A 25662-nucleotide genomic window follows, 5' to 3' on the forward strand; every position below is an offset into this window, starting at 1 on the left:
CAGAAGCTGATTATCTTTTAAAAAGTACAAAGTGTTTTCGTTATAAAAATCTGTGCAAATATCATTTTAGCTTTAGGCAGTCTTTGTGTGTTCAAACTTCTCTTCACTTACATCCTTGCAGAAATGCTTGTTTCACAGTTACAATGTATGTAAAGCACAGTCTCTAAATTATGGCTTTCCCTCCAGGCCAGATGTACATTTTCTGGAAGCAATCTGCTGGTTTCCAATGGTTTACTACATGGTTGGCTCTATTGACAAGTATGTAAGACTTTGAGGCATGGCTGACAAAATGATAAAAGCTTTGTGTAATCTGTGCACAGTAATCGTTACTATTTTTAGCATGAGTTTTCTGTTTATTATTTTTTTTCCCCAAAAGTCTTATGTGGCAAAAGTAGATTAGTACTTTGTTGCATGAGCTGCATGTACATCTGTGTGTTTTTGTTCAGTGTTTGTGCATTACCTTTTGTATATGTATTCTTGACTACTGCACTAAAAACACAACTGGACCACATTCAGTCTTCACTCTCAGGGATGCTGTGCTTGATGATAGCCCATCGCTGCTTTTGTCTAACAAGTAGTGAGTGTTCAGGACTTTAGGGAATTGATCCCAGATAATAAATATTATGAAAAGTTCATGCTCTCAGAATTAGTTGACAAATTTGTCTTTCCGGTTGTGAGCTGAGAGTTGAAATGCAGGTCAGCTCAAATAGAAGGAACACTTTGTCAACTCAGTGCCATAATACATGAGTGAGAGGTCACTGCACCAAACCTGACAACATTCAATATGGATTAGTAATCTGTAACAAGCCACACTGTGGTGAAAAATCAACACCTTTACTTTGGGTGCAGCTAGCAATGGATAATATCAGTTCAAGATCACAAAGGTAAATCTTACTGTCAATCTGACCCATGCTGTAATAATAACAACATATTATTTTAATATGGACAATAGCTAGGGCAAATGTTCTAACAAGTAATCTTCTAGAAACATCCTCCAGAAACTGAAGTTTAAGGGCAACGTGTGATGTGAATTCAAACATTTAACTTGATATAAAGTAAGATAAATCTGAAGATTTGCAGCTTTCACTGTTTTTATTAATGATTTCCAACATTTACTTTTTTATTTAGTAATGGGGAGGCAATGGCCTAGTTTTACCACTAGACTATTTATCTACAGACTCAGGTAATGTTCTGGGGACCCAGGTTTGAATCCAGCCATGGCAAATCATGGAATTTAGTTCAAGAAAATATCTTGAATCAAGAGTATAATGATGATCATAAAATCATTGCACATGGTCAGAAAAAAACAGCTGGTTCATTCATGTCCTTTGGGGAAGGAAATCTGCCATCCTTACCTGGTCTGGCCTACATGTGACACCAGCCCCACAACAAAGTTAGCTCTACTCATAACGATCTTCTGAAATGACCTAGCAACTACACACTTGTAACGATCACTACAAAGTCTGAAAAAAAGAAATAAAACTGGGCGAATCACCTGGCATCGACTTAGGCAACAGAAATGACAATGGCATAAACAGCCATGTCAAATTTCCTCCCTAATAGCAACCGACACCTTCTCTGGGACAACTAGGGACAGACAATAAATGCAGGCCCAGCCAGAGATGCCAATATTGTATGAGTGAAGAAAAAAGAAATGAAGGCACTGCATTTAGTTTTTTTTTGGTCCCATTTGACCTTTACCTTTCACTTATACCCATATCCAACCCCCACATGTACACACTCGCTGTTTCTCTCTCTCTATATATATTCCCCTCTCTCCCTCTCCCCCTCATTCTCTCTCTCTCTCTCTCACTCATACTCACATGTAAATACACACACACACAAACACACCCACATGTACACACACACGTACACATAAATTTTGGAATCAAAGCTCTCTACCACATCATTGCCTGTATTTATTGCTTTGGAGGTTATATCCAGTGACACAAGTTGTAGCCCCTGTATATCACTCTGTTGCCCAACATTTGGCAATTGGTAGACCTAACACATTACATTGAAGCAGGTTCAGGGCTGTTGCTTTCCAACCTATGCAGTTCAGGGCATCACAAAAGAGCAGCTGGAAAAAGCATTGCTGAATACTGTATTTCTTATCAAAAGCTTTTGGTTCAGTGATAGACGTGTGGTTTCTTATCAGCACAGGACACCCAGTAAAAGCCAACTTTCCAAAATATAAATGACTTGGAAGTTGATAAGTGGATGATTATCAATTGAGCATCTTCATTACGGAATTGCTGCTCCACTGGTGATGCCTGGCCCACTGGTTGTCATTTTCCTGCTTATTTATGTAAAATAAGACATCAAATCTTCTCTTTAAAACCAAAGCATGACTAACCTGCAATTTTTTGAGACTGACAATAAGTGGCAAAACAAATAGATTTTAAGCTTAAGGCTAATTTTCCCAGCCATAAAAAAAGTTGGGTTTTTTCCAGTGATTTTGGATTGATCTCTTGTGCCAGAAGTTGAGCAATGCAGGAAAGGCCAACAGTGGAGAAATAACTGATAAGTGGCCCACAGAACAGATCGCTGCCTAGATGAATCAAGCTTTTAAAATGAGAGTTTATACAGGCTGGATTACATACTACACAAATTTAGGAAAAATCCAATTCCTAGGTTATTTCTTGACTTTTAAACACCACATTTTGTTAGAATGATTGATTTCCAGTTATGAATTACGAATCCTCCAGTGTGTTTCTATAATTGGTATTTAATTTGTTAAGCTATAGAGAGTTCTGCGGACTTAAATTTTACATTATCTGGTGTAGACGAGTTATGTTTCCTAAAACTGCGATTTCACTTGAGCATCGATTTGTTTTATGTATTCTCAACAACACTTTGGGGACAATGTACAAGGACCTCTGGCCATTGTTGATTTTCAAGCTTCCCTTTCAATACTTTTTGCATGGTCTGCAGATGTTACATCCTTAGACTTCACTAAACATAAATTCAAAGAACAGTAATAGTATTACAAAAAGTGAATTGATAGTGACATTGCTTCTGTAATGCTCTAAGTTACCGGGCAAAATCTTTGCTGGCTCCGTTGAGTGGAACTGGGGTATTAATGCCATGAAAATGAAAGGGATGGACTTATAGTGACCCAGTGCTACTTTGAGCTGGCTGCTAACTTATTTAAAAAGCCCGACTGTTTCAGATGATAAGGAAATTGAGGTCCAATGATGTACACAATGGTCACTGCTATTTGAGGGGCCAACTGATCTGAAATACATTGTAACTCTCTGTCCATCACTACCCAACAGTTCAAGGGAAGTGGACCAAAAATGTAGGGTCTTTTGCTCTTATTTTTGCGGGGCCCAGGGGACATGACTGTTTCTGTGTCAGCTACTGCTGCCTTTGATCTCTGACTCCTCTGCAATTGATATCTCCTTCTAGCCTTGAAGTTGCCTGGTATTGTGTTGATCTGGCATGCGAAAGTTACACTTTGGCACCTGTGGCCTCAGCAAGGCATGGCTGTGCTGATGGAGCGACAATAGTTAAAATCTGTCCCACCATGTTCTCCCTTTTGTCATGAAGCATCAGAATCAGATCCATGGACCAAGTGCCTCCAGATTAACTCTAATCCACTTGACTCTTTGCTTGCACAGTCTCAAGTTATGTTGAAATTTCTTGCCTTATGCAAGCTCATGTCTTAAACATTAACCAGTCTGCTCTCTCCACAGATGTTGACTAACCTACTGAGTCTTTCTGCTGTTTTTGACTGTTGTTAATGAGTTAGTTGTTGTACAGTGTGTGTTTTATGCAAAAAAAAGCCTATGTTTTAACATTGTTTTCCGTTAAAACAAGGATGACAAATTAGACTTTCAATCATCAATTGATATGCAGGAAGAAACAAGGAAAAATACTATTTTTATCAGAGATTTAATACAATGGTTTGGTTTTCCCAGCTAGTGGCAAAGGGACAAGGAGGCTAACGAAAACTGCCCTCAAAGTTTTAGCAAGCGCTGCAGCATGGACTTCCTTTTTTCAGTATCATTGTCAGTTTGTTGCCTTCTATAGAAAATTTGTAACATCCAACATTGAGGGCATGCTGATCAACTAATCAATACTGAAGTATTCTCACAGACTGCAAAATGGATGTAAAAAAGAAGGGTGTACAAATCACTTCTAAATCATTGGACAGAAAGCAATTAAAATCTCTGGATGTAGAGAATTAAAGATGAAATGGGGTAAATGTCAGAATATAAACTTCACAGAATATTTATAGTATATTTAAAATTTGCAGTGTTTACATGTTGCTGTGGGAAAATAAAAGTTCTTACTTATGAAATTATTTTTTTCAGGGCCATAAAGCTTGTTCAGGAGAAACTATGAGTTAGTGCACTGTGGAAAAAAAAGCTACTTCTGTTTGAACAAGAGTTAACTTGATAATTGCTCTTTACAGCTATAATAATGTGCAAATAGTTGAAATTCATGCTAAAGCAATTAATTTAATTGATTATGTATGCAAAGACTGCAAGTGCACAGTCTGTGACCAATTCTTAAATTTCCATGTTTAACTGTGCATGTGCTGACCTCAGAAATTGCCATCAGTTTTGCGCAGTAATAGTGGTGAAGACTGGGAGCCTCACTGTAATTACTGCCACAAATTCCAAATCAATGTCATAATTGCTCTGACATCCTTTCAGTACATCTTTGTTTTATATGTTGGTAAGTATTGTACAAATACTGTCTCAACAATTTTGGATTAATTGTTCTCCTTAATGTATTGACTTTATTTGGCTCTAGGGCATATTCTGTTGCATATTAATTCATGATATATCCAGAGACTGTTGATAAATTGCATTAATTTACCCCATCTCTTGTTCAAAAGCCTAGATGATCTACTAAGATGTGGAGTGACATTTGCTGCCAATATGGTTGTGGTAGACAAAGAAAGCACAATGAGTGCTGAGGAAGATTACATGGCAGATGCCAAAACGATTGTAAATGTGCAAACGCTTTTTAGGTGAGTGTTACATTAGTACATAAAAGGTTGTCGTCTTCGCTTTTAATGGTGGTATTGTGAAGTACCTAAGTCTTTTAACATTCAAAACAACAACCCATTATTTGCCCATGATGACGGATGTACTGGTACCAAATTAGGCTGAGAAAACTCCAAACCCAGATATCAAAATAAAGATTCTGGAGATGCACCGAGGTTACATTACAATCTAAAATGGGGAAAAAAAATGACTTAATGTTTCAGGTGGACACTTCAGATACTAATGCTAAGATTAGAGTGGTGCTGGAAAAGCACAGCAGGTCAGGCAGCATCTAAGGAGCAGGAAATGCTTCAGATACTACATGACTTGCTCTGTGTTTTTGTTCTGTTTCCAGCATAATGGTACAATAAGTTTAATTCTGTACTAATTGTGTATAATACACATTAGCAGCAAATATGAAATTTATTATTATTATGAAATGAATTAAAGCAAATTTTGGGTTGAGCAGACATGGAATCAAGTCAATAAATAGTTTTGGCAAATCAGCGAAAAAAAATCATTCAATTTGAGCTGATACTACAGTGCAAAGTATTGCTTTCTGCTTAAGTTGCCACCCCATTTGAATAATGTCTTTCAGAACATAGAACATTACGGCGCAGTACAAGCCCTTTGGCCCTCGATGTTGCGCCGACCTGTGAAATCAATTTGAAGCCTATCTATCCTACACTATTCCACTTTCATCCATATGTTGATCCAATGACCATTTAAATGCCCTTAAAGTTGGCGAGTCTACTACAGTTTCAGGCAGGGCGTTCCACGCTCCTACTACACTCTGAGCAAAGAAAATTCTTCTGACATCAGTCCTATGTCTATCACCCCTCAATTTAAAGCTATGTCCCTTCGTGCTAGCCATCACCATCTGAGGAAAAAAGCTCTCACTGTCCACCCTATCAAACCCTCTGATTATCTTATATGTCTCAATTAAATCACCCCTCTAACAAAAACAGCCTCAAGTCCCTCAGCTTTTTCCCATAAGACCGTCCCTCCATACCAAGCAGCATCCTAGCAAATCTCCTCTGAACTCTTTCCAAAGCTTCCACATTCTTCCTAGAATGTGGTGACCAGAACAGTATAAGTACGCCATCAAGAGCATTCTGTCAGGATGTATCACTACCTGGTATAGCAACTGTACCATTCAAGATTGGAGTACAGAGAGTGGTGAACTCGGCCCAGACAATCACAAAAACCAACCTCCCATCTATAGAATCCATCTACCAGGCCCACTGTCAAGGAAAGGCCGCCAGCATTCTCAAAGATCCATCCCACCCTGGCAATGTTTTTCTACAACTCGAGCAATGAGGAGAAGTTACAGAAGCCTGAACACACACACCAGTCAGTTTCAAAACAGTTTCTACCCTACTATTGTTAGAATACTGAATGGACTCTCAAACTCTTAACATTCGCCTGTACCTGTGTTTTTGTTTTAGCCGCTGTTTACCTATTATTTACTATCTATGCTACTTAACTCTGTGATCTGCCTGTATTGCTCACAAGACAAAACATTTCACTGTGCCTCAGTACACGTGACAATAGATTCAATTCAATTCAATTCACAATACTCCAAGTGTGGCCACACCAGAGTTTCAAACAGCTGCAGCATGACCTCATGGCTCCAAAACTCAATCCCTCTACCAATAAAAGCTAACACACCATATGCCATCTTAACAACCCTATCAACCTGTGTGGCAACTTTCAAGGATCTATGTACATGGGTACCGAGATCTCTCTGCTCATCTACACCACAAAGAGTCTTACCATTAGCCCAGTACTCTAATTTCCTGTTGCTCCTTCCAAAATGAATCACCTCACACTTTTCCGCACTAAAACCCATTTGCCACCTCTCAGTCCAGCTCTGCAACTTATCTATGTCCCCCTGTAATCTGCAACATCCTTTGGCACTATCCACAACTCCATTGACCTTAGTGTCATCTGCAAATTTACTACCCCAAGCTTCTATGCCTTCATTTTGGTCATTTATAAAAAATGACAAACAACAGTGGACCCAAAACAGATCCTTGAGTACACCACTAGTAACTGAACTCCAGGATGAACATTTCCCATCAACCACCACCCTCTGTCTTCTTTCAGCTAGCCAATTTCTGATCCAAACTGCTAAATCACCCTCAATCCCATCCCTCTGTATTTTATGCAATAGCCTACCGTTGGGAACCTTTTCAAACGCTTTACTGAAATCCATATACACCACATCAACTGCTTTACCCTCATCCACCTGTTTGATCACCTTCTAATAGAACTCAGTAAGGCAAATGAGGCATGACCTACCCTTCACAAAACCATATTGGCTATCCCTAATCAACTTACTCCTTTGCAGATGACTATAAATCCTATCTCTTATAACCTTTTCGAACTCTTAACTACAACCAAAAATGGCTCACTAGTCTGTAATTACCAGGGTTGTCTCTACTCCCCTTCTTGAACAAGGGGACAGCATTTGCTATCCTCCAGTCTTCTGCCTGTAGACAATGACTACATAATATTCAAAGCCAAAGGCTCTACAATCTCCTCCCTGGCTTCCCAGAGAATCCTAGCATAAATTCTAACCAGCCAAGGAGACTTATGTATTTTTGCACTTTTCAGAATTGCTAACACCTCCTCCTTGTGAACTTCAATCCTGTCTAGCCCAGTAGCCTGTATCTCAGTATTCTCCTCGACAACATTGTCTTTTTCTAGTGTGAATACTGATGAAAACAATTCATTTAATGCTTCGCCTGTTTCCTTGGAATCCACGCACAACTTCCCACTACTGTCCTTGATTGGCCTGAATCTTACTTGAGGTGAAAGTGAGGACTGCAAATGCTGGAGATCAGAGTTGAGACTATGGTGCTGGAAAAGCCCAGCAGGTCAGACAGCATCCAAGGAGCAGGAAAATCGACCTTATGGGTATAAGCCCTTCCTCACGAATGAGGCTGGGAGCTTCGGGGGTGGAGAGATAAATGGGAGGGGGCTGGAGCTGGGCAGAAGGTAGCTGAGAATGCAATAGGTGGATAGAGGTGGGGATCATGGAGATAGGGCAGAGGGGAGGATGGAGTGGATAGATGGGAAGGACGATGGACAGGTAAAACAGGTCATGAGGATGGTGCTGAGCTGGATGGTTGGATCTGGGATAAGGTGGGGGGAGGGGAAATGTGGAAACTGGTGAAATACACATTGATGCCATGGAGTTGGAGGGTCCCGAGGCAGAAGATGAGGCTTTCTTCCTCTAGGCGCCAAGTGGTAAGGGAGTGGCAATGGAGGAGGCCCAGGACCTGCATGACCTCAGCAGAGTGGGAGCGGGTGTTGAATTGTTCGCCACAGGGCGATGGAGTTGATTGGTGCAGATGTCCTGGAGATGTTCTCTGAAGTGCTCTGTGAGTAGGCATCCTGTCTCCCCAATGTTGAGGAGACCACATCGGGAGCAATGGATGCAGTAAATGGCATGTGTGGAAGTGCAGGTGAAACTCTGATAGATGTGGAAGGCTCCTTTGGGGCCTTGGACGGAGGTGAGGAGTAGGTGTGGGTACAGGTTTTGGAATTCTTGTGTGGTAGGTGCCAGGAAGGGAGGGTGGGTTGTTAGGGGGCGTGGACCTGACCAGGTAGTCACGGAGGAACGGTCTTTACGGAAAGTGGATAGGGGTGAGGAGGGAAATATATTTCTGGTGGTGGGGTCCCTGGCTCCCAACGCCTTATCCATACACTTCCATCCGCCATGACCAGAGCCTCCAAGCCCTCCATTTTGTCCTCTCCTGATGTCCCCAACAATACCCTTTCACTGACACTCTCATTTGTTTGGCTGAACTGGTTCTCACCCTCAACAACTTCTCCCTTTGAATCATCCCACTTCCTCCAGATGAAAGGGGTAGCCAGGGACACCTGCATGGGCACCAGCTATGCTTGTTTCTTTGTTGGCTACGTAGACCATTCCATCTTCTGGAGTTTCGCAGTCCCATCTTCTGGCACCACTCTCCACCCCTCCCCCCCCCCGCCCCCCGACTTTTTCCTCTGCTACATTGATGACTGTATCGGCGCCACCTCATGTTCCCATGAGGAGTTTGAACAGTTCATCAACTTCACTAACACATTCTACCCTGACATTAAATTCATCTGGGCCATCTCAGATATCTCCCCCCTCCCCCCCCTTCACCCCCCGTTTCCTGGACCTCTCCGTTTCCATCAATGCTGACATTTTCTACAAACCCACCGACTCCCACAGCTACCTGGATTACACTTCCTCCCACCCTGCCTCTTGTAAAATTGCTATCCCTTATTCCCAATTCCTCCGCCTCTGCCGCATCTGCTCCCAGGAGGATCAGTTCCACCACAACACCCCAGATGACGACCTCCTTTAAAGACCACAATTTCCTTTCCCAAGTGGTTGGTGGTAACCTCCAGTACATCTCATCCACTTCCCGCACCTCCACCCTCTGACCCCACCCCTCCAACCCCACCAAGGACAGAACCTCCCTGGTCCTCACCTTCTACCCCACTCATCTCTGTATACATCACATCATCCTCCTCCATTTCCACCACCTACAAACAGACCCCACCACCAGAGATAGATTTCCCTCCCCACCCCATCCGCTTTCCGTAAAGACGTTCCCTCCACGATTACCTCGTCAGGTCCATGTCCCCCAACCACCCATCTTCCCCTGCCACTGCAGGAATTGCAAAACCTGTACCCACACCCCCTCCCTACCTCTGTCCAAGGCCCCAAAGGAGCCTCCCACATCCATCAGAGTTCCACCTGCACTTCCACTCGTCATTTACTGAATCTGTTGCTCCCGATGTGGTCTCCTCTACATTGGGGAGACAGATCACCTACTGGAAAGTGCTTCAGAGAATATCTCTGGGACCCCCTCACTAACCAAACCAACCCGACCGCCCCTTGGCCGAACACTTCAACTCCCTCTCCCAATCCGCCAAGGACATGCAGGTCCTGGGCCTCCTCCATTGCCACTCCCTTACCACCTGACACCTTGAAGAAGAACGCCTCATCTTCCACCTCAGGACCCTCCAACCCGCTGGCATCAATGTGGATATCACCAGTTTCCTAATTTCCCCTCTCCCCCCCCCACCGATCTTACCCCAGTTCCAACCTTCTAGCTCAGCACAGTCCTCATGACCTGTCCCACCTGTTAATCTTCCTTCCCACCCCCTGTTCACTCCACTTCCCCTTTGACCTATGACCATTAACCCCACCCTCCATCCACCTGTTGTACTCTTGACTACCTTCCCCCCAGTTCCATCCCCCTCACATTTATCTCTCCAACCCCGAGGTTCTCAGCCTCGTTCCTGATGAAGAGCTTTTGCCCGAAACGTCGGTTTTCCTGCTTTTCGGATGCTTCCTGATCTGCTGTGCTTTTCCAGCACCACACTCTCAACTCTAATCTAACTCTAGTTGTTCCTGATGTACCAATTCTATGTGATTCTGTCACTTGAACGTGAGGTGCTTCTACAGTGTACCCTATAGTTAACAGTTTATTCCTGGGCAAATTCTGCAGCAGAACACCAATCCTTGTTCACAAAATGGGTCTCCTGCTGACTTGTATCTTTCCTCTAACATTAATCTACGCAATAGTTGTTCAGAGATAACAATATGGGCAGCATGAATTACAACTTTTAGTTTCGGCTGACAATTTTGATGAGATTCCCTTCAAGATTTGCATCCAAATGCAATACATCAACATACAACATAGGAATCACTACAATGATTAATCAAGACCAGATCTGTAATCTATTATTTTTAATGGATAAGATTCTGCAAAGATTTATACCACTGTTTAATTGCGACCATTAAATGGATGCAAAGTGTTTTTGGGTGTACGTTGATGCAGTTTGGCAGTGAGACTTGAGAACAGTTCTCAGTTGGATTCTTGAATATACTAAAGCCTTCCACTCCAGGAGGCTGTCACACTGGTTCGATGTTATATCTTGCGCAGTGCAATGTCAGTGCAAATCTAATTCCTTTAACTGTCTCCTTTTGTTAATTGAGGTTTCTGGCAGTTACGTTTTATTTTTGACTGCTTTTCGTTGAGGCAAATATATTTTCAGCTATCTTTTCCTAAATTTTAAAATACTCTGCCCAGGGAGAAGGATGCTAGGGATCTGCAGACTATGTTTGATGAGGTATGTAGACATGAGGCCAGGGAGTTGGGGAGAGCCGGAGTTCTGGTTACCTTCCTCTTCTACCCACAGTGGAGAATGTGGAGGATGATTGTCCCTCTAGAGGACAGTTGTCCCACTGCAGGTCTGATTAAGAGGTTCATTTGGAGTCATAGAGATGTACAGCACGGAAACAGATCCTTTGGTCCAACTTGTCCATACCGGCCAGATATACCAAACCAATCTAGTCCCACCTGCCAGCACCTGGCCCATATCCCTCCAAACCCTTCCTATTCATATACCCATCCAGATGCCTTTTAAATGTTACAAGTGTACCAGCCTCCACCACATCCTCTGGCAGCTCATTCCATACACGTACCACCGTCTGCATGAAAAGTTGCCCCTTAGGTCTAGATTATATCTTTTCCCTCTCAGCCTAAACCTATACCCTCCAGTTCTGGATTCCCTGACCCAGGGAAAAGACCTTGTATATTTACCCTATCCATGCCCCTCACGATTTTATAAACCTCTATAAAGTCACCCCTCAGCCTCTGACACTGCAGGGAAAACATCCCTAGCCTATTCAACCTCTCCCTGTAGCTCAGATCCTCCAACCCTGGCAACTACCTTGTAAAACTTTTATGAACCCTTTCAAGTTTCACAACATCTTTCTGATAGGAAGGAGATCAGGATTGCATGCAATATTCCAACAGTGGCCTGACCAATGTCCTGTACAGCCGCAACATGACATCCCAACTCCTGTACTCAGTACTTTGACCAATAAAATAAAGCATACCAAACGCCTTCTTCACTATCCTATCTACCTGCGACTCTACTTTTAAGGAGCTATGAACCTGCACTGCAAGGTCTCTTTGTTCAGCAACGCTCCCTAGGACCTTACCATTAAGTGTATAAGTCCTGCTAAGATTTGTTTTCCCAAAATACAGCACCTCGCTGCATTTAAACTCCATCTGCCACTCCTCAGCCCATTGGCCCATCTGGTCAAGATCCCATTGTAATCCAAGGTAACCTTCTTCGCTGTCCATTATACCTCCAATTTTGGTGTCATCTGCAACCTTACTAACTCTACCTCTTATGCTCACATCCAAATCATTTGTATGAATGATGAAAAGCAGTGGACCCAGCACCATTCCTTGTAGCACTCCACTGGTCACAAGCCTCCAATCTGAAAAACAACTCTCCACCACCACCCTCTGTCTTCTACCTTTGAGCTAGTTCTCTCTGTATTCCATGCGATCTAACCTTGCTAACCAGTCTCCCATGGGAACCTTGTCGAACGCCTTACTGAAGTCCATATAAATCACGTCAATTGCTCTGCCCTCATCAATCCACTTTGTTACTTCTTCAAAAAACTCAATCAAGTTTGTGAGACATGATATCCCCATGGACAAAGCCATGTTGACTGTCCCTAATCAGTCCTTGCCTTTCCAAATACATGTACATCCTACCCCTCAGGATTCCCTCCAACAACTTGCCCACCACTGAAGTCAGGCTCACTGGTGGTTGGTTTCCTGGCTTTCTTAAATAGTGGCACCACATTAGCCAATCTCCAGTCTTCCGGCACCTCACCTGTGACTATCGATGATACAAATATCTCAACAAGAGGCACAGCAATCATTTCCCTAGCTTCCCATGGAGTTCTAGGGTACACCTGATCTGGTCCTGGGGATTTATCCACTTTAAGGCATTTCAAGACATCCAGCACTTCCTCCTCTGTAATATGGACATTTTTCAAGATGTTACCATCTATTTTCCTACATTCTATATCTTCCATGTCCTTTTCGATAGTAAACACTGATGCAAAATACTCATTTAGTATCTCCCCTGTCTTCTGCTAGTTTGGAGGGGGGGGGGGGGGGGGATTTCAGTCAGCTCAGTTGGCTGGATGGCTGATTTGCGACACAGTGATGCCAGCAGCGTGGCTCAGCTTCCTACACTGGCTGAGGTTGTGATGAGGCCTGGTAAACTATCCACCAGTCGACTCTGTCTGATGAGAGAGCAGCCCTATGGTTCTCTCGATAAGTGGAGACTTTGCTCTTTGCTTTGCCAGTCTACTGCTGGCATTTTACCACCGCTGGGCAAGCCCCCCACCACGTAGGCAGACCAGCTGGTGAACCTTGCCAACTTTCCTTTGGCTTCTGGTTAGTGGTGTGGCGGGTGTCATGGAGGGGGGAAGTACCCTGGTGAAATGCACACAGCGCCCCCACCCCCCCACCCCCATTTTTAAAAGTTATTTCTTTCACCAACTACCACCCAAGACCCCAAGGGAGCTGATCCTACATAACTTGGCTACTAGTGCAATGTACATCACGGTTTCTTGAAGCAGTGTGCAGTCTCAGCGATGACCACTGCTCTCAATGATGCTGCTGGGAGTGAGGAGCAGCAGCTCCTGGAGGATGGCTCAGAGCTTGCAAAGTGATGGAAGTCCCTATAGCAACTTACAAGCTACGCGATGGACACCAAATCCAGCTGGCCCTCTGTCACATGGCCACTGTGTGTCTTCTTGTGGCTCTGGCCCATTGTCTGTTTGAGCTGTCTGTGTGCAGGTGTGAGGTGACTGGCCTCAATTACTTTCACGATGATTGTGAATCAGACAAGTGGATTGCCATTTCATTGATGGCAGAAATTGAGAATGGAAGGTTCAGTTTCAAGCATTCACTTTTGCACTGTGACACTGATCCACCCAATGGCAGATCTGAAGATGAATGTTGGAATTAATGTTGGATTCCTCCAGGAACCATTTGGCATGGTCAAAATAACCTCCTCCCTGTATGCTCCTTCAATTTAGTTATGTGTAAATCTATTAAAATGAATAATTGATTGGTTCAAAGATGTCTAGTGCAAGAATGAAATGTGCTATCCCACCTGGGCCTGAGTAGGAGCCTGGTCTCTGTAAATGCTAACGGCCAGGATCATTATTTCCTCAGGCAGTTGTGGAGATCACTGAGACCTTCACCACACTGTGGTCCCACATGGTCTATACTCTGTGTTCCCACTGAAGTGTCAGTATCCAGGCTCGAGGGAGGGGGCTTTTGTGGGACGCAGCCTTTCTGACGTTTCCTCTGCAGCCTCGATACTTTCTGACTCTGAGGTTGAGAGGTATCTTCTGATACAGCAGCCCATTTCTCCGTTGGGACTACGGGGCATCCCGCTGGCATCTGCAAGAGATGAGGGAGAGAAGCTGCTGTGATCAGTGGCTAGACACTGATACAAGGTTAACGTGAGCGTTGCAGCAGAATGGACGAAGTGCAGCACTTAATCAGGTGGCAGGACATGGGTGTTTCAGCATCCCCACAGGAAGTAGTCCGCGTCTTATAATGTGAGGGATTTTCTCCTCATTGGGTGCCGAGAGTATTGTCCAGCATTCCTTGACCCTGCCACTATCTGGTGTATTTTGGAATATCTTTCTCCTGGAATGAAAGAAAGGGAGAGATTGAATGAAGTGAAAGTTATCAGCATGGCTGGTTCATGTGGTCTAGGGGTGAGTTATTCAGAGGGACGTCCCAATCTGGCAATGGCATTAGGTCAGATTGGGATGTCTGGTGGATACGGACAGGTTCTGTGACTCGGACTGAGTAGGCAGTGGAGATGCCATGCAGGGTTTGTGGGGTTGTTGGGTAGAGTGGGGTGAAATAGAGCGAGTGAGGGAAGACATTGCATGTGATAATGAAATTGGCAGAGCACGAGCCTTGTTGGGAAGTGGGTACAGCAGCAGAGATGGGGTAAGTGTGATATAGCAGAGAGAAGAATGTGGCACTTACCCCAGTGGAGCAGAGAAGATCAATGACCTCCATGTGGCATGGCTGGCCATTCCTCTCGCGCATAGAAACGGCATTGACCTTGTTGGTGACTCCAACCAGGCAGCCCGAGTATGACCTTCTCTGCTGGCCCTCCCAGCAAGAGGGTGCCCCTTCTCTGTACCATCCCATCCACCAGCAACAATTAAGCCACAATTGGAAAACGGGGTAGAATTTCCACTTCCCTGGTGTGAGCTGAGGAAGGTGGGAAAATACAGAGTAAATGCAAAATTCAGAATCTCGGTCTTGAGAAAACTTTACACAATTTTCCTCATTAGGTTTAAACACCATTGTATGGTAACTGTCTTAATTCCATGCATCTGAATTTCATTAAATCCCCAACTTACCCTATTCACAGGGCATACATATACATTTTAAAGAGTATTGAGCTGGATATTGATCTGTGAGAAACAGAATTGTGACCTTTTCTACATCTTGGACAACAGCAGTTTGCCACGACTGTCTGCTTTATGTTACTTGCCCAGCACTATCCCTATTATAATATGTTTTGTGATTCAGGTTAGCTAAAAATCAGTGATGGGAAAGCTGCTGTCACGGCCCCACTGATAATCCTTTAATCTCAGTGCGTGATGAATAGTTTTTCCCTAAGGCTTATTTATTTGTTCCATATTTGATACTTATTTAATACTTTGCTTCATTTTGATAAACACTGTAAAATTAGAAGTGTAGGAACACAACGAAGTCACAAGACCATAGATCTGCATCTGTACCTTTATCATAAGAACTCTACCCAATGTTTTGCATGTTCACCATGAACCTTCAGGATCAAATGCAATTTGTATCTTCAACCTTTTAAAATGGAATTAATACTGTAGAACCTTGAGTTCAATTCCCACACTGGCTGAGGTTACCATGAAGAATTCTCCTTTTCAATCTCTCCTCATGCCTGAGCTGTGCAGACCCTCATGTGAAACCAGTACCAGTTGTCTCTCTAATGAATGATAAAGTTATGATCTGGTAAGACTATGGCAACCTTACCTTTTATTGGAGAATTGCTTTGCATAACTATTTCAACAATTGAAAAATGCCTTACAAGTGGCAGAGGATTTCCTTTTTCACCTTCACTTGTCCTTACACTCTGCTTCTAATTAATACAATTACAGTTCTGATAAAATATGTTGAAATACTCTTTACTGCTTCCAAACAGCAAAGAATTTAACATTCCTGAATGGTTAGATTAAATAGAAGATTCCAACTTCTAAAACAGAAAAGACCATGATAAAAATTAATTTGTTGGTGAGAAACAGTATTTTATGTTTTCTCAAAATTAAATTGAATAAATTTTGATGTTAATAGGCACTAAACATTTTTTCATTATATCTCTAAAGGGCGGCTTTATTTTTGTTAATTGGTGCTGGATTTAAAACAAATTAGAAAATGATTTATTTCATTGGATATTTTAATTTATCTCACCACTAATCAGAATTACTTTTAATTGTACACTCTTAGTTGCCAAATTGAATTATGTTCTGCCTCAGGTCATTTGGAATCCAAGGCTCTCCTTACATTGTCCCAGTAATACTCCTCACCCAAGGAATGAGAAGAACACTCACTGTGCTAAATGCAGATTTTATGTTTCCCAAATGCTATATTCTTATGATTTATGTGAGAAAAAAATGTCAATTACTGCAGGACTTGGCAGATTTTATACAGTGCTTTAAGATAAGTCATTACGTTATGAGTGATCAAGCTCATTTTACTCATGGCCCTTTAGAGACCATAGACTTTCAGGCCATCTGTCTTAGCATTGTGAAAATCTAATGGCTTTCATCTTGAAATTTAACATTCGATGCATAAAAGCATCTTGGATTAAAGCACGAAGTGGGTAAATCCTCAAGACCACATTCCTATGAGTTTTCTTATCGTGTTTCTGAAAATGACGTATTTTCCTCATTAGCTTCCCCACAGTAGCCATCTGCTACAAGTAAGGTGGTACTGCTTATAAATCTAACAGAGCAATCAGGAAATTAAATATTTAATTCATTCTTGATAAATCTATATGCTCTATAAATCTCTCTGAATTAGAACAGCCGGTGATTTCAACAAATGTGTTTAACAGCTATGATGTCATCCTTCCTGCCTTCAAATCGCGAGGGAAACTGTTTTTGACCAAACAATCTTCCGGCATTAGAGGTCCGTGGTCTAATTTTACTTCTGTAACTATGTGAAATTTACTGAAATACTTCAAAATTTCTATTTGTTCTTGTTAGAGTTTCATATTCACAAAGAATGCTCTCATTAAGAACACTTTATTCTGGTCCTCAATCCCTTGCAAAAATCACAATTCCTTGTTCAGTTTTTATAAACTTAGAACATTGGGAAATTTAGCTTTCCGTAATTGTTACTAGGAAGGAAAAAAAACCTGGTTGTACAGTTAATGAGGAAACAGTGGTAACTTACCTTCCAGTCATTTTCGTGAATCTCAACTTTTCTCATAACCCTGAGTAGGGGTGGGGACCAACACTGAAATAGGTGTTAGAACTGGAGTGAACTGTCTTGAAATTCTCACTGATATTCAGTTACAATTAAGCAACCTTTAATTTGATTACTGGTTCAGTTGAGTTTATAAAATAATGATTAGTTAATTGTAACATAATATGGTTTTAGTGAAAGTTTCCATAAACGTAAACATAATTATTTTCAAATGTGGACCATTTTGTATCTGGCATTTTAGCGATAGCTACATTTTTAAAATCGAGCCCTTGTAATTTGAGAACAAATGTATTACTTAAATACACTGAATTGCTTTGTCCCTATTTTTTGAGAAAAAAAAGCAAGCAGAAAACACTTAAATTTACATTCATCTATTGCCTTGATTTTTTGTGTGTAGACAGTAAGGTTGTTCTTGATTCATTAATCATAGTGATTAAAATTATGGTGCCCATCTGTCAGGCCCCACCATACCCCAATCTGCAAACTGGCCTTTGGGAATTTAGCAGCCAAACGAGAACAAAGTTTTGCTCAGCTCTGAACATTGAACAGCTGCCTGAGTGAAATGACTGCTGCTTATACAAAATGAACTCGCAACTTAAGCCGTTAAGTTGTGTTAGCGGCCCGTTCGCAATCTCAGCCTCCCGTATGATCCTATGTTGAACTTGACCTCATATCAGGTGCACTGCTTGTAATTTTCCAATTTTTTGGGGTTCTAGAATACTCCCAGCAGTTTGGAAGTTAGCAAATGCAACAATGCTATAGAAGAAAGGAGAGAGAAAGTAAATCAGAGATTGTAAGCCAGTCAGGCTAATGTGTCATTGGGTATGCCCTTCAATCTGGTATTAATGATATGGAGGTGCCAGTGTTGGACTGGGTTGGGCAAGGTCAAAAATCACACGATATCAAGTTATAGTCCATTAGGTTTATTTAAAAACACTAGCTTTTGGAACTAGCACATGATGAAGGAGCAATGCCCCAAAAGCTAGTGTTTTCAAATACACCCATTGGACTATAACCTGGTGTCATCTATTGTAAAGGAAGTCTAAACAAGCCACTAAGAAAGTCATATAATCAACCACTGTCAAGACAGTCTGAAATAGCAGAGAAAGCTCCTCAGAAAGGAAAATCCTGTTTGACAAATTTAATGGGAAATTTTGAGAATCTGTCTTAGAGGGCAGGGAAAGTGGATTTCCAAAAAGGACTTTGATAATGTGCCACACAAAAGTTTAATACAAAAGAAAAGGACTTAAGGACTTAGAGGTCATTTATTAGCATGCATAGAGGATTGGTTAGTTGATAGGAAGAATAGGGATAGATGGGACTTTTTCAAGAAGGCAGGCTTTAATGATTAGAGTGTGCCCTAGTGTAGTGCTTTAAAAATTGTGTTATATGTTTTGTCCACTTAAGGCTACAATACCCATATACCAGTAGAAAGATTCCAGAATGAAGGAACCCATATTTTAATAAGGCGTACAGTTTGCATTCTGAATGATGCCTGTGAGTTCTTACAGTTTCTTCCTAAAACTGCAAAACAAGGAGGGGTGTTAGGCCTTGGTCATTTCCAAGTCCAACCTGATCCAGAGGTGTACGATAACATTGCTCAACTGGTTGATTTAAAAAAAGGTTAATTTTTTTCTTAAAGTTGCGAACAATGCCGCTGACTTGCCAAAGAAACAGAGAGTAATGTAACTCAGTTTGGGCGTAGGGAGGAACTACAAGCTGCTGAGCCAAGTGTTTAAAGCTGTGAAGCGATATAGACAAGTGAGTGAGTGACAAGGTAGCAGATGGAATATGCTGTGGTGAAGTGTATGATGATTATCCACGAGAGTGAAAAAAGGGAAACAGAATATTTTGAAAAGGCATGAAACTTGTCAATTTTGATTTTCACTGACATTAGCCTGCAGCTGCAGCAAACAATTAGGAAGGGAAATTGTTTGTTAGTCTTTTTTTTGCTATGGGATTAGAATTTTTTAAAAATTGTTCTTGGGATTTAGACATCACTGACTCGGCTGATGTTTATTACTCATCTCTGTTTGCTCTGATGAAGGTGGTGGTGAGCTGCTACCTTAAACTGCTGTGGTCCTTGCAGTGTCAGGACACCGACAGTACTGTTGGGAAGGGAGTTCTGGGACTTTGATCCAGTAACAGTGAAGGAATAGCAATGAGTTATGGGGAGGAGATGGTGAACCTGCAGGTGGTGGTGTTTCCGAGCTCTGCTCCCCTTGTCCTGGTAAGTGGTGGGTGTCAGAGGTTTGAAAGGTACTATCGAATGAGCCTTGGTGAGCTACTGCAATGCATCTTGTAGATGGCACACACCTGCTGTCACTGCTGGTCGATGAGAGTGAACAATGGAGGTGATGAATGGGTGCTCATCAAGCAGGCTGGAGTGAGATCCTTGGCCTGCAACCACCACAACCATCTTCCTTTGTGCTAGTCATGATTTGGAGGTGCTGGTGTTGGACTGGGATGGACAAAGTTAAAAATCACACAACACCAGGTTATAGTCCAACAGGTTTATTTGGAAGCACAGGCTTTTGAAGGGCTGCTTCTTCAGGTGATTATGGAGCAGAATCATAAGGCACAGAATTTATAGCAACTGGGTTGCAGGGTCATGGAATGTAATATTAAACAGATTTTAGCTTAAGTCTTTCATCTTTTAGAATGATCATGTTACTTTCGGTTCCTTCATGTGTAAATCCCAAAACTTTTTTTGAAGTTACATTCTCAAGGTAACTTTTAAAAATAGGTGCCATCTCAACTCAGATAATGCATTGAAGGTGTGAGGTTAAAGCCTGTCTGTGTCCCAGTATTAGGTCAGACTGATTGTATTTCTAAAGTGGGATTTACGGAGTCTTGCTCCACAACCACCTGATGAAGAAGCAGCACTTCAAAAGCTAGTGCTTCCAAGTATACCTGTTGGACTATAACCTGGTGTTGTGTGATTTTTACCCGAGTGCAGTGTTTCCCCCTTGATTCCCATTAACTCCAGTTTTACTAGGACTCATTGCTGCCACACTTCGTGAAATGCTGCCTTGGTGTCAAGGGTAGTTACTCCAAACTCGCCTCTGGAGTTCAGCTCTTTTGATCACATTTGGACCAAGGATGTAGTGAGGTTAGGAGCCAAATGACCCTGGCATTTCAGACTAGTAGCTCAAATGAGCAGGTTGTCTTATGAAGAAAGGTTGGAAAGCCCCGACTTTTATCCATCGACTTTTAGATGAATGAGAGGTTATTTAATTGAAACTCATAAGGCAGTGAGGGATTTTGCAAAAGCGGATGTTTCCTTGTACAGTAGAAGCAAGAATGTGGACTACTGTTTAAAAATCAGGAGACACCCATTTTAAAACGAAGATGAGGTAAGAAAGATTTATGTTAGTCTTTGGAACTCTTCTTGAAAAGATGATGGATGGATTTTTTAAGGGGAGTGTTGGTCAGATTCATGTTCAGCAAGAAGCTGCACTGTTATCAGTGTGAGACAGGAGTATGGATTTGAGGTAACTATCAAAACAATGATGATTTTATTGAATGGCAGGGCAGGTTGAAGAGGCAGAATGGCCTATTCCTGCTCCTTGTTTATGTTGTAACCAAACTGAGCGCCAGTGAGAAATGCTTTCCTTTGCAATCTGTTTGATAATACTTCTGATGACTTCTTGCAGTAGTTTGCTGATGGTCAAGTAATTGGGCAGTAATTGGCTGGGTTGGATTTGTCTGGCTTCGTTTGGCAATGCAGACCTGGTCAAATTTCCACAATGACTGGCGAATAGCCAGAATTGTAGCTGGCTAGTTCTGAAGCACATGTCTTCAGTACTATTGCTGGAATGTAGTCAGAATCTTTGCAGTGTCCGGCATATTCAGTGATATCGTGTATTCAGCCATTTCATGATATCATGTGTTCAGCTATTTCATGATATCACATGGAGAGCATAAGCTGTTTCAAGACCAATATCTGTGATGCTGGGCGCCTCAGCAGAAATAACAATTCTTACTACGATGGTCCAGAGTTTTTGTGAGCTAATGCCTGGAATAATGTATGTTGTTGTAGCCTGACATTTAAGTAAGGATGTGCTTGTGACTGGATTCTCAAAGGATTAGTTGTTGCGATTAGAGGGTTGTGCCCTGGTTAGAGTCTGAGTACACTTAGCTGACATTATTCAAAACTTAGAAGAATAAGACATGATGTTATTGAAATATATAAGATTGCATATGCATTGAAACAACACAGAGAGGTTGTTTCACTTGGTGAGGGGTTCTGGAGCATGGAGAAACACCATTAGGATAAGGGTGTGATCATTTCAAACTGAGTTGAGGAGAAATTTCTTCACTCAAAAGTTTATGAAACTTTGGAATTTTCTACCCTGAAGAGTGTGGATGCTCCTTTGCAGAATATAGGGTGACAAATTTCTGATGTTGCAGAGAATCAAGGGATTTGGGAACAGTGTGGGAAAGTGGAGTTAAAGGCAAAGATGGCAGCATTTAGTCACAAACCCGTCTCCATATAGTCTACTCTTGGTCCAATTTCTTATTTACTTACGCTTTTATAGCCACCTCATCACCAACATGGCCTATTTTCACTTCTATAGCATTACCTATCTCTGTCCCTTCTTCAGTCTATCTGCTGCTGAAGCCCTTATCCATACTTCTCTTGCATCAGTTCTTGATGATTCCAACGCTGACCTTACCAGCTTCCCATCTTACACCCTCCATAAACTTGGGCTCACCTGGACTTCCGATAGTCATGACCCGATTCTTATTAAGTTCTATTCATCCATTACTTCTGTGCTCGCTTACTAATATTGGCTCCTGAACTGTCCACATTTTAAAGTTTTTATCCTTGTCTTTCAGTCCCTTCATAGCCTTTCCCTTCTTTATCTCTTGTTACAAACAGTGGAAGAATATGGAATAATTTCCCTCTAATACACACCTCATTATTGGCAACATGATATAGTTTCAAGAAGGAATTTAACCTCCTGAGTGCTGTGGCTTTTATGAATGGGCACAAGTGTGTTTCTGGAATGTTAAATGAAAATAAATGATAGAGGTTTAATGGCAACCGACTTCTTATTCATTGATGCACACACATGGATCAAATACAGCGAACAGGTAGAGAGTTGTGGTTGTTGGATGTCAGTCACCTCAGCTCCAGGACATCTCTGCAGGAGGTCTTTGGGGTAGTATCCTTGGCTTAACCATCTTTAGTTGCTTCGTCAATGATCTTCCCTCCATCATAAGGTCAGAAGTGGGGATGTTAACTGATTACTGCACAATGTTCAGCCACGTTTATGATTACTCAGATACTGAAGCAGGCCATGTCCACATGCAACAAGACCAAGATGATATCAAGGCTTGAGCTGGAAAATTGAAAGTAACATTTGCATCACACAAGTCCCAGGCAATGACTGTCTCCAAAAATAATGAATCTGACTTTCGGCCATTGACATTCAATGACATTAAGATAATTGAATTCTATTACTATCAACATTGTGGATTACCATGGACCAGAGTGTGTACCAGGAGTGCTCCTGCAGTGAAGATATGCAGGCAGAAGAAATTGTTTCACTTTTCTGCCTATACTGGATTTTTTACCATTGGGCAGGTCAGTGGTTAGGAATCATCCACCCTGATTCCCCAAAGCCTGTCACCATGTATAGAGCACAGGTCAGGAGTGTGATGTAATATTCCCTCCTGTCTGGATGAGTGCAACTCCAACAACACTCAAGAAGAATGATACCATTCAGGACAAAGCAGCCCATGAATTGGCACCACATCTACAAATGTTCACTCCCTCCACCATTGGTGCTCAGTGGCAGCAGCTTGTACCAGCTACAAAAAATTCTGAAGGCTCATTTGATGACACCTTCCAAACCCACAGCTCCAGGGCCTAGAAGGACAAAGGCTGGAGATACATTGAAACAGCGTTGCCTACAAAGCCTCTTTCAAGCCACACATCATTCAGACGTGTAACTCTACCACCAATCCTTCACTGTCGCTGGGCCAAATTCCTGAAGCTCCTCCCAATTTGAGTGTATCTTTACCACATAGACTTGAGTAGTTAAAGAAAGCAGCTCACCCACTTCTCAAGAACAAATAGAGATGAGCATACCCCCTGAATGAATGAGAAAGAGCACATAAATGAAGATGCTTTCTGAAGATTTAGCATGCATGGATATCTTTAGGAGGAGCCCAAACGCGCTATTATTGTGATTCTTCAAGAATTTAGGTGGAGCCATCGCATCCCTGACAAATTTCTCTGTTCACTGTTTGGAAATTTTTTACTGATGATCTCTCAATAGTTTATGACGTACAGCAGTAGGCTTATGGGTTTGGCCCAGCTGAAGCTGTACATGAGCTCCAGCACTGATATGTAGGCAAAAATAAATTAGTCCAATTTCTCTGCCTACGGTGATTTATTTTCATGAGGCTTCTCCTTTCTTCTTGGTAAGGTGGCTTCACTTTGAGCTTCACAGCCCATACTGACTTTTACTGGCCTACTTGAGAAATGTCGAGAGTGTAGTGCTGGAAAAGCACAGCAGATCAGGCAGCATCTGAGGAGAGGAGAATTGATGTTTCAGGCATAAGCCCCTTTATCAGGAATGACCTCATTCCTGATGAAAAGGGCTTATGCCTGAAACGTCAATTCTCCTGCTCCTTGGATGCTGCCTGACCTGCTGTGCTTTTCCAGCAGCACACTCTGAAGTCTGATCTCCAGCATCTGCAGTCCTCACTTTCTCCTACTTACTGTCTTAGCCATCTTCTGTCACAAGACCACAGTACTACTTTCTATTTCCTCACAAATGTATTGATGGGGTTCAGCTTTTGGTTATGTCGTGGGTGATATTTAATATCCTATCAATATTCCAGCTGCACGTGACCTCCAAAATGCCTCTATTTGTAGTCCCATCTTCCTGGGGTCTACGTGCCTAAGACCCATTGTCAGTTCACATTTCCTTAATTATAAGAGTGTTCTCCTTGTGCCTTTGTCTCTCGTGGTGCTGCACTGGCTGCAACATGTCTAACTTTAAATTGACTATACTCTGGTTTTGGATGATGTCCTTGAGCAGGAAAGGTCTGTGTCCAGGTGGCACCAGTCTGGTTTGGTACTGACTGGCAACAGTGAGGGCACTGACAGAATGGGAGGTGTGGGAGGATTGAGAGAGAGGTTTGTTCTCAACGGAGCTCCAGTCACTCTCCTGGGGCAGTCTGTCAGTAATGTCTTAGAGGACACATTGCTGGTCAGCTGTGATATCCTGCATGTCCCTTTGCATGCTGTAGTTTGCAAACATTTTGAGTTAGTATGGCAACAATTGGTCTCCGTTTGTCCAGCACTTTGCAGACATTGAGTAGTTGCTCCATAGGTGTGCTGTAATGAAAGCTGCAAGATCAGTTACTTGGAGCTCCATCACAGTTGGGTTGACGAATATGTTAATGCAGTTGGTCACCACTTCCACACTGGGTTACATTCGGTCTGTAAAGTCATATCAAAGTTCTCAGCTGAGTTCCAGTGTACAGGACTGAAAGCTGTGTTCACACTCACTCTCTGGTGAGCAAGTGCCTGTGGTATCTTTGCTTCCAGCTTTTGTTGCAGTCCATTTGTGTCTGGTGTCTCATCACAAGCGGATCCCGTCTTTAATCTCTCCTCAAAGATACATGCAGTGTCAGCAACCGAGCTGGTGGCTGCGATGGTCAAATCAAGTGATTGCTGTTTGTTTTCATCATCACTTCCTTCTTGTTTTTCTTCCATTACCGGCCAGATATTCTTCTGGGGCAAAAAAAGAACAGAAGGGTTTTGGTTATGGAACAGAAGGTAGAAAAACAAAGATGCATGTATGCATTGTCTTCAAAGATCAGAAGAGAATGTAAGATGAGGATTATGTGGGACATGAGAAGGAGGGTCGAGTATGAGGTTGCTGTCATCTTAGATAGTCCCATCATCCATGGAGGTCAGGCCATTTAGTTTGGCATCTCCCTATCAGGACAAACACCAACTCCCAATATCATGGAATCCTGATGGTGTGAAAGCAGGCAATTTGGCCCATTGAGACCACGTCAACTGTCTGAAGAGCATCCCACCCAGACCCCCTCCCTACCCTATCCCTGTAATCCTGCATTTCCCATGGCTAATCCATCTAGCCTACACATCCCTGGACACTATACGCAATTTAGCAAGACCATTTGCAAACTTCACACAGACAGTCGCCCGAGACAGTCACACCTCCGGGTCCCTGGTGCTGTGAGATGGTCATGCTAAACACTGAGCAACTGTGCTGCCCCTA

The 25662-nt window shown here is 42.4% G+C and overlaps 1 protein-coding gene across 2 annotated transcripts in view; it reads left to right on the forward strand.

The window, feature by feature from the left end:
• Positions 1 to 25662, forward strand: part of LOC140479765 (potassium channel subfamily T member 2) — a 723557-nt gene that overhangs the window by 432539 nt on the left and 265356 nt on the right. The window contains exons 23-24 of one of the 2 annotated variants that reach the window (XM_072573900.1): positions 187 to 258; positions 4850 to 4984. In XM_072573900.1, the coding sequence (XP_072430001.1) occupies positions 187 to 258; positions 4850 to 4984 (207 nt within the window). The remainder of the gene's footprint in view (positions 1 to 186; positions 259 to 4849; positions 4985 to 25662) is intronic. The other variant, XM_072573901.1, reaches the window with a different exon arrangement.

This window comes from Chiloscyllium punctatum, chromosome 7 (assembly GCF_047496795.1).
Source record: "Chiloscyllium punctatum isolate Juve2018m chromosome 7, sChiPun1.3, whole genome shotgun sequence".
Taxonomy (NCBI): domain Eukaryota; kingdom Metazoa; phylum Chordata; class Chondrichthyes; order Orectolobiformes; family Hemiscylliidae; genus Chiloscyllium; species Chiloscyllium punctatum.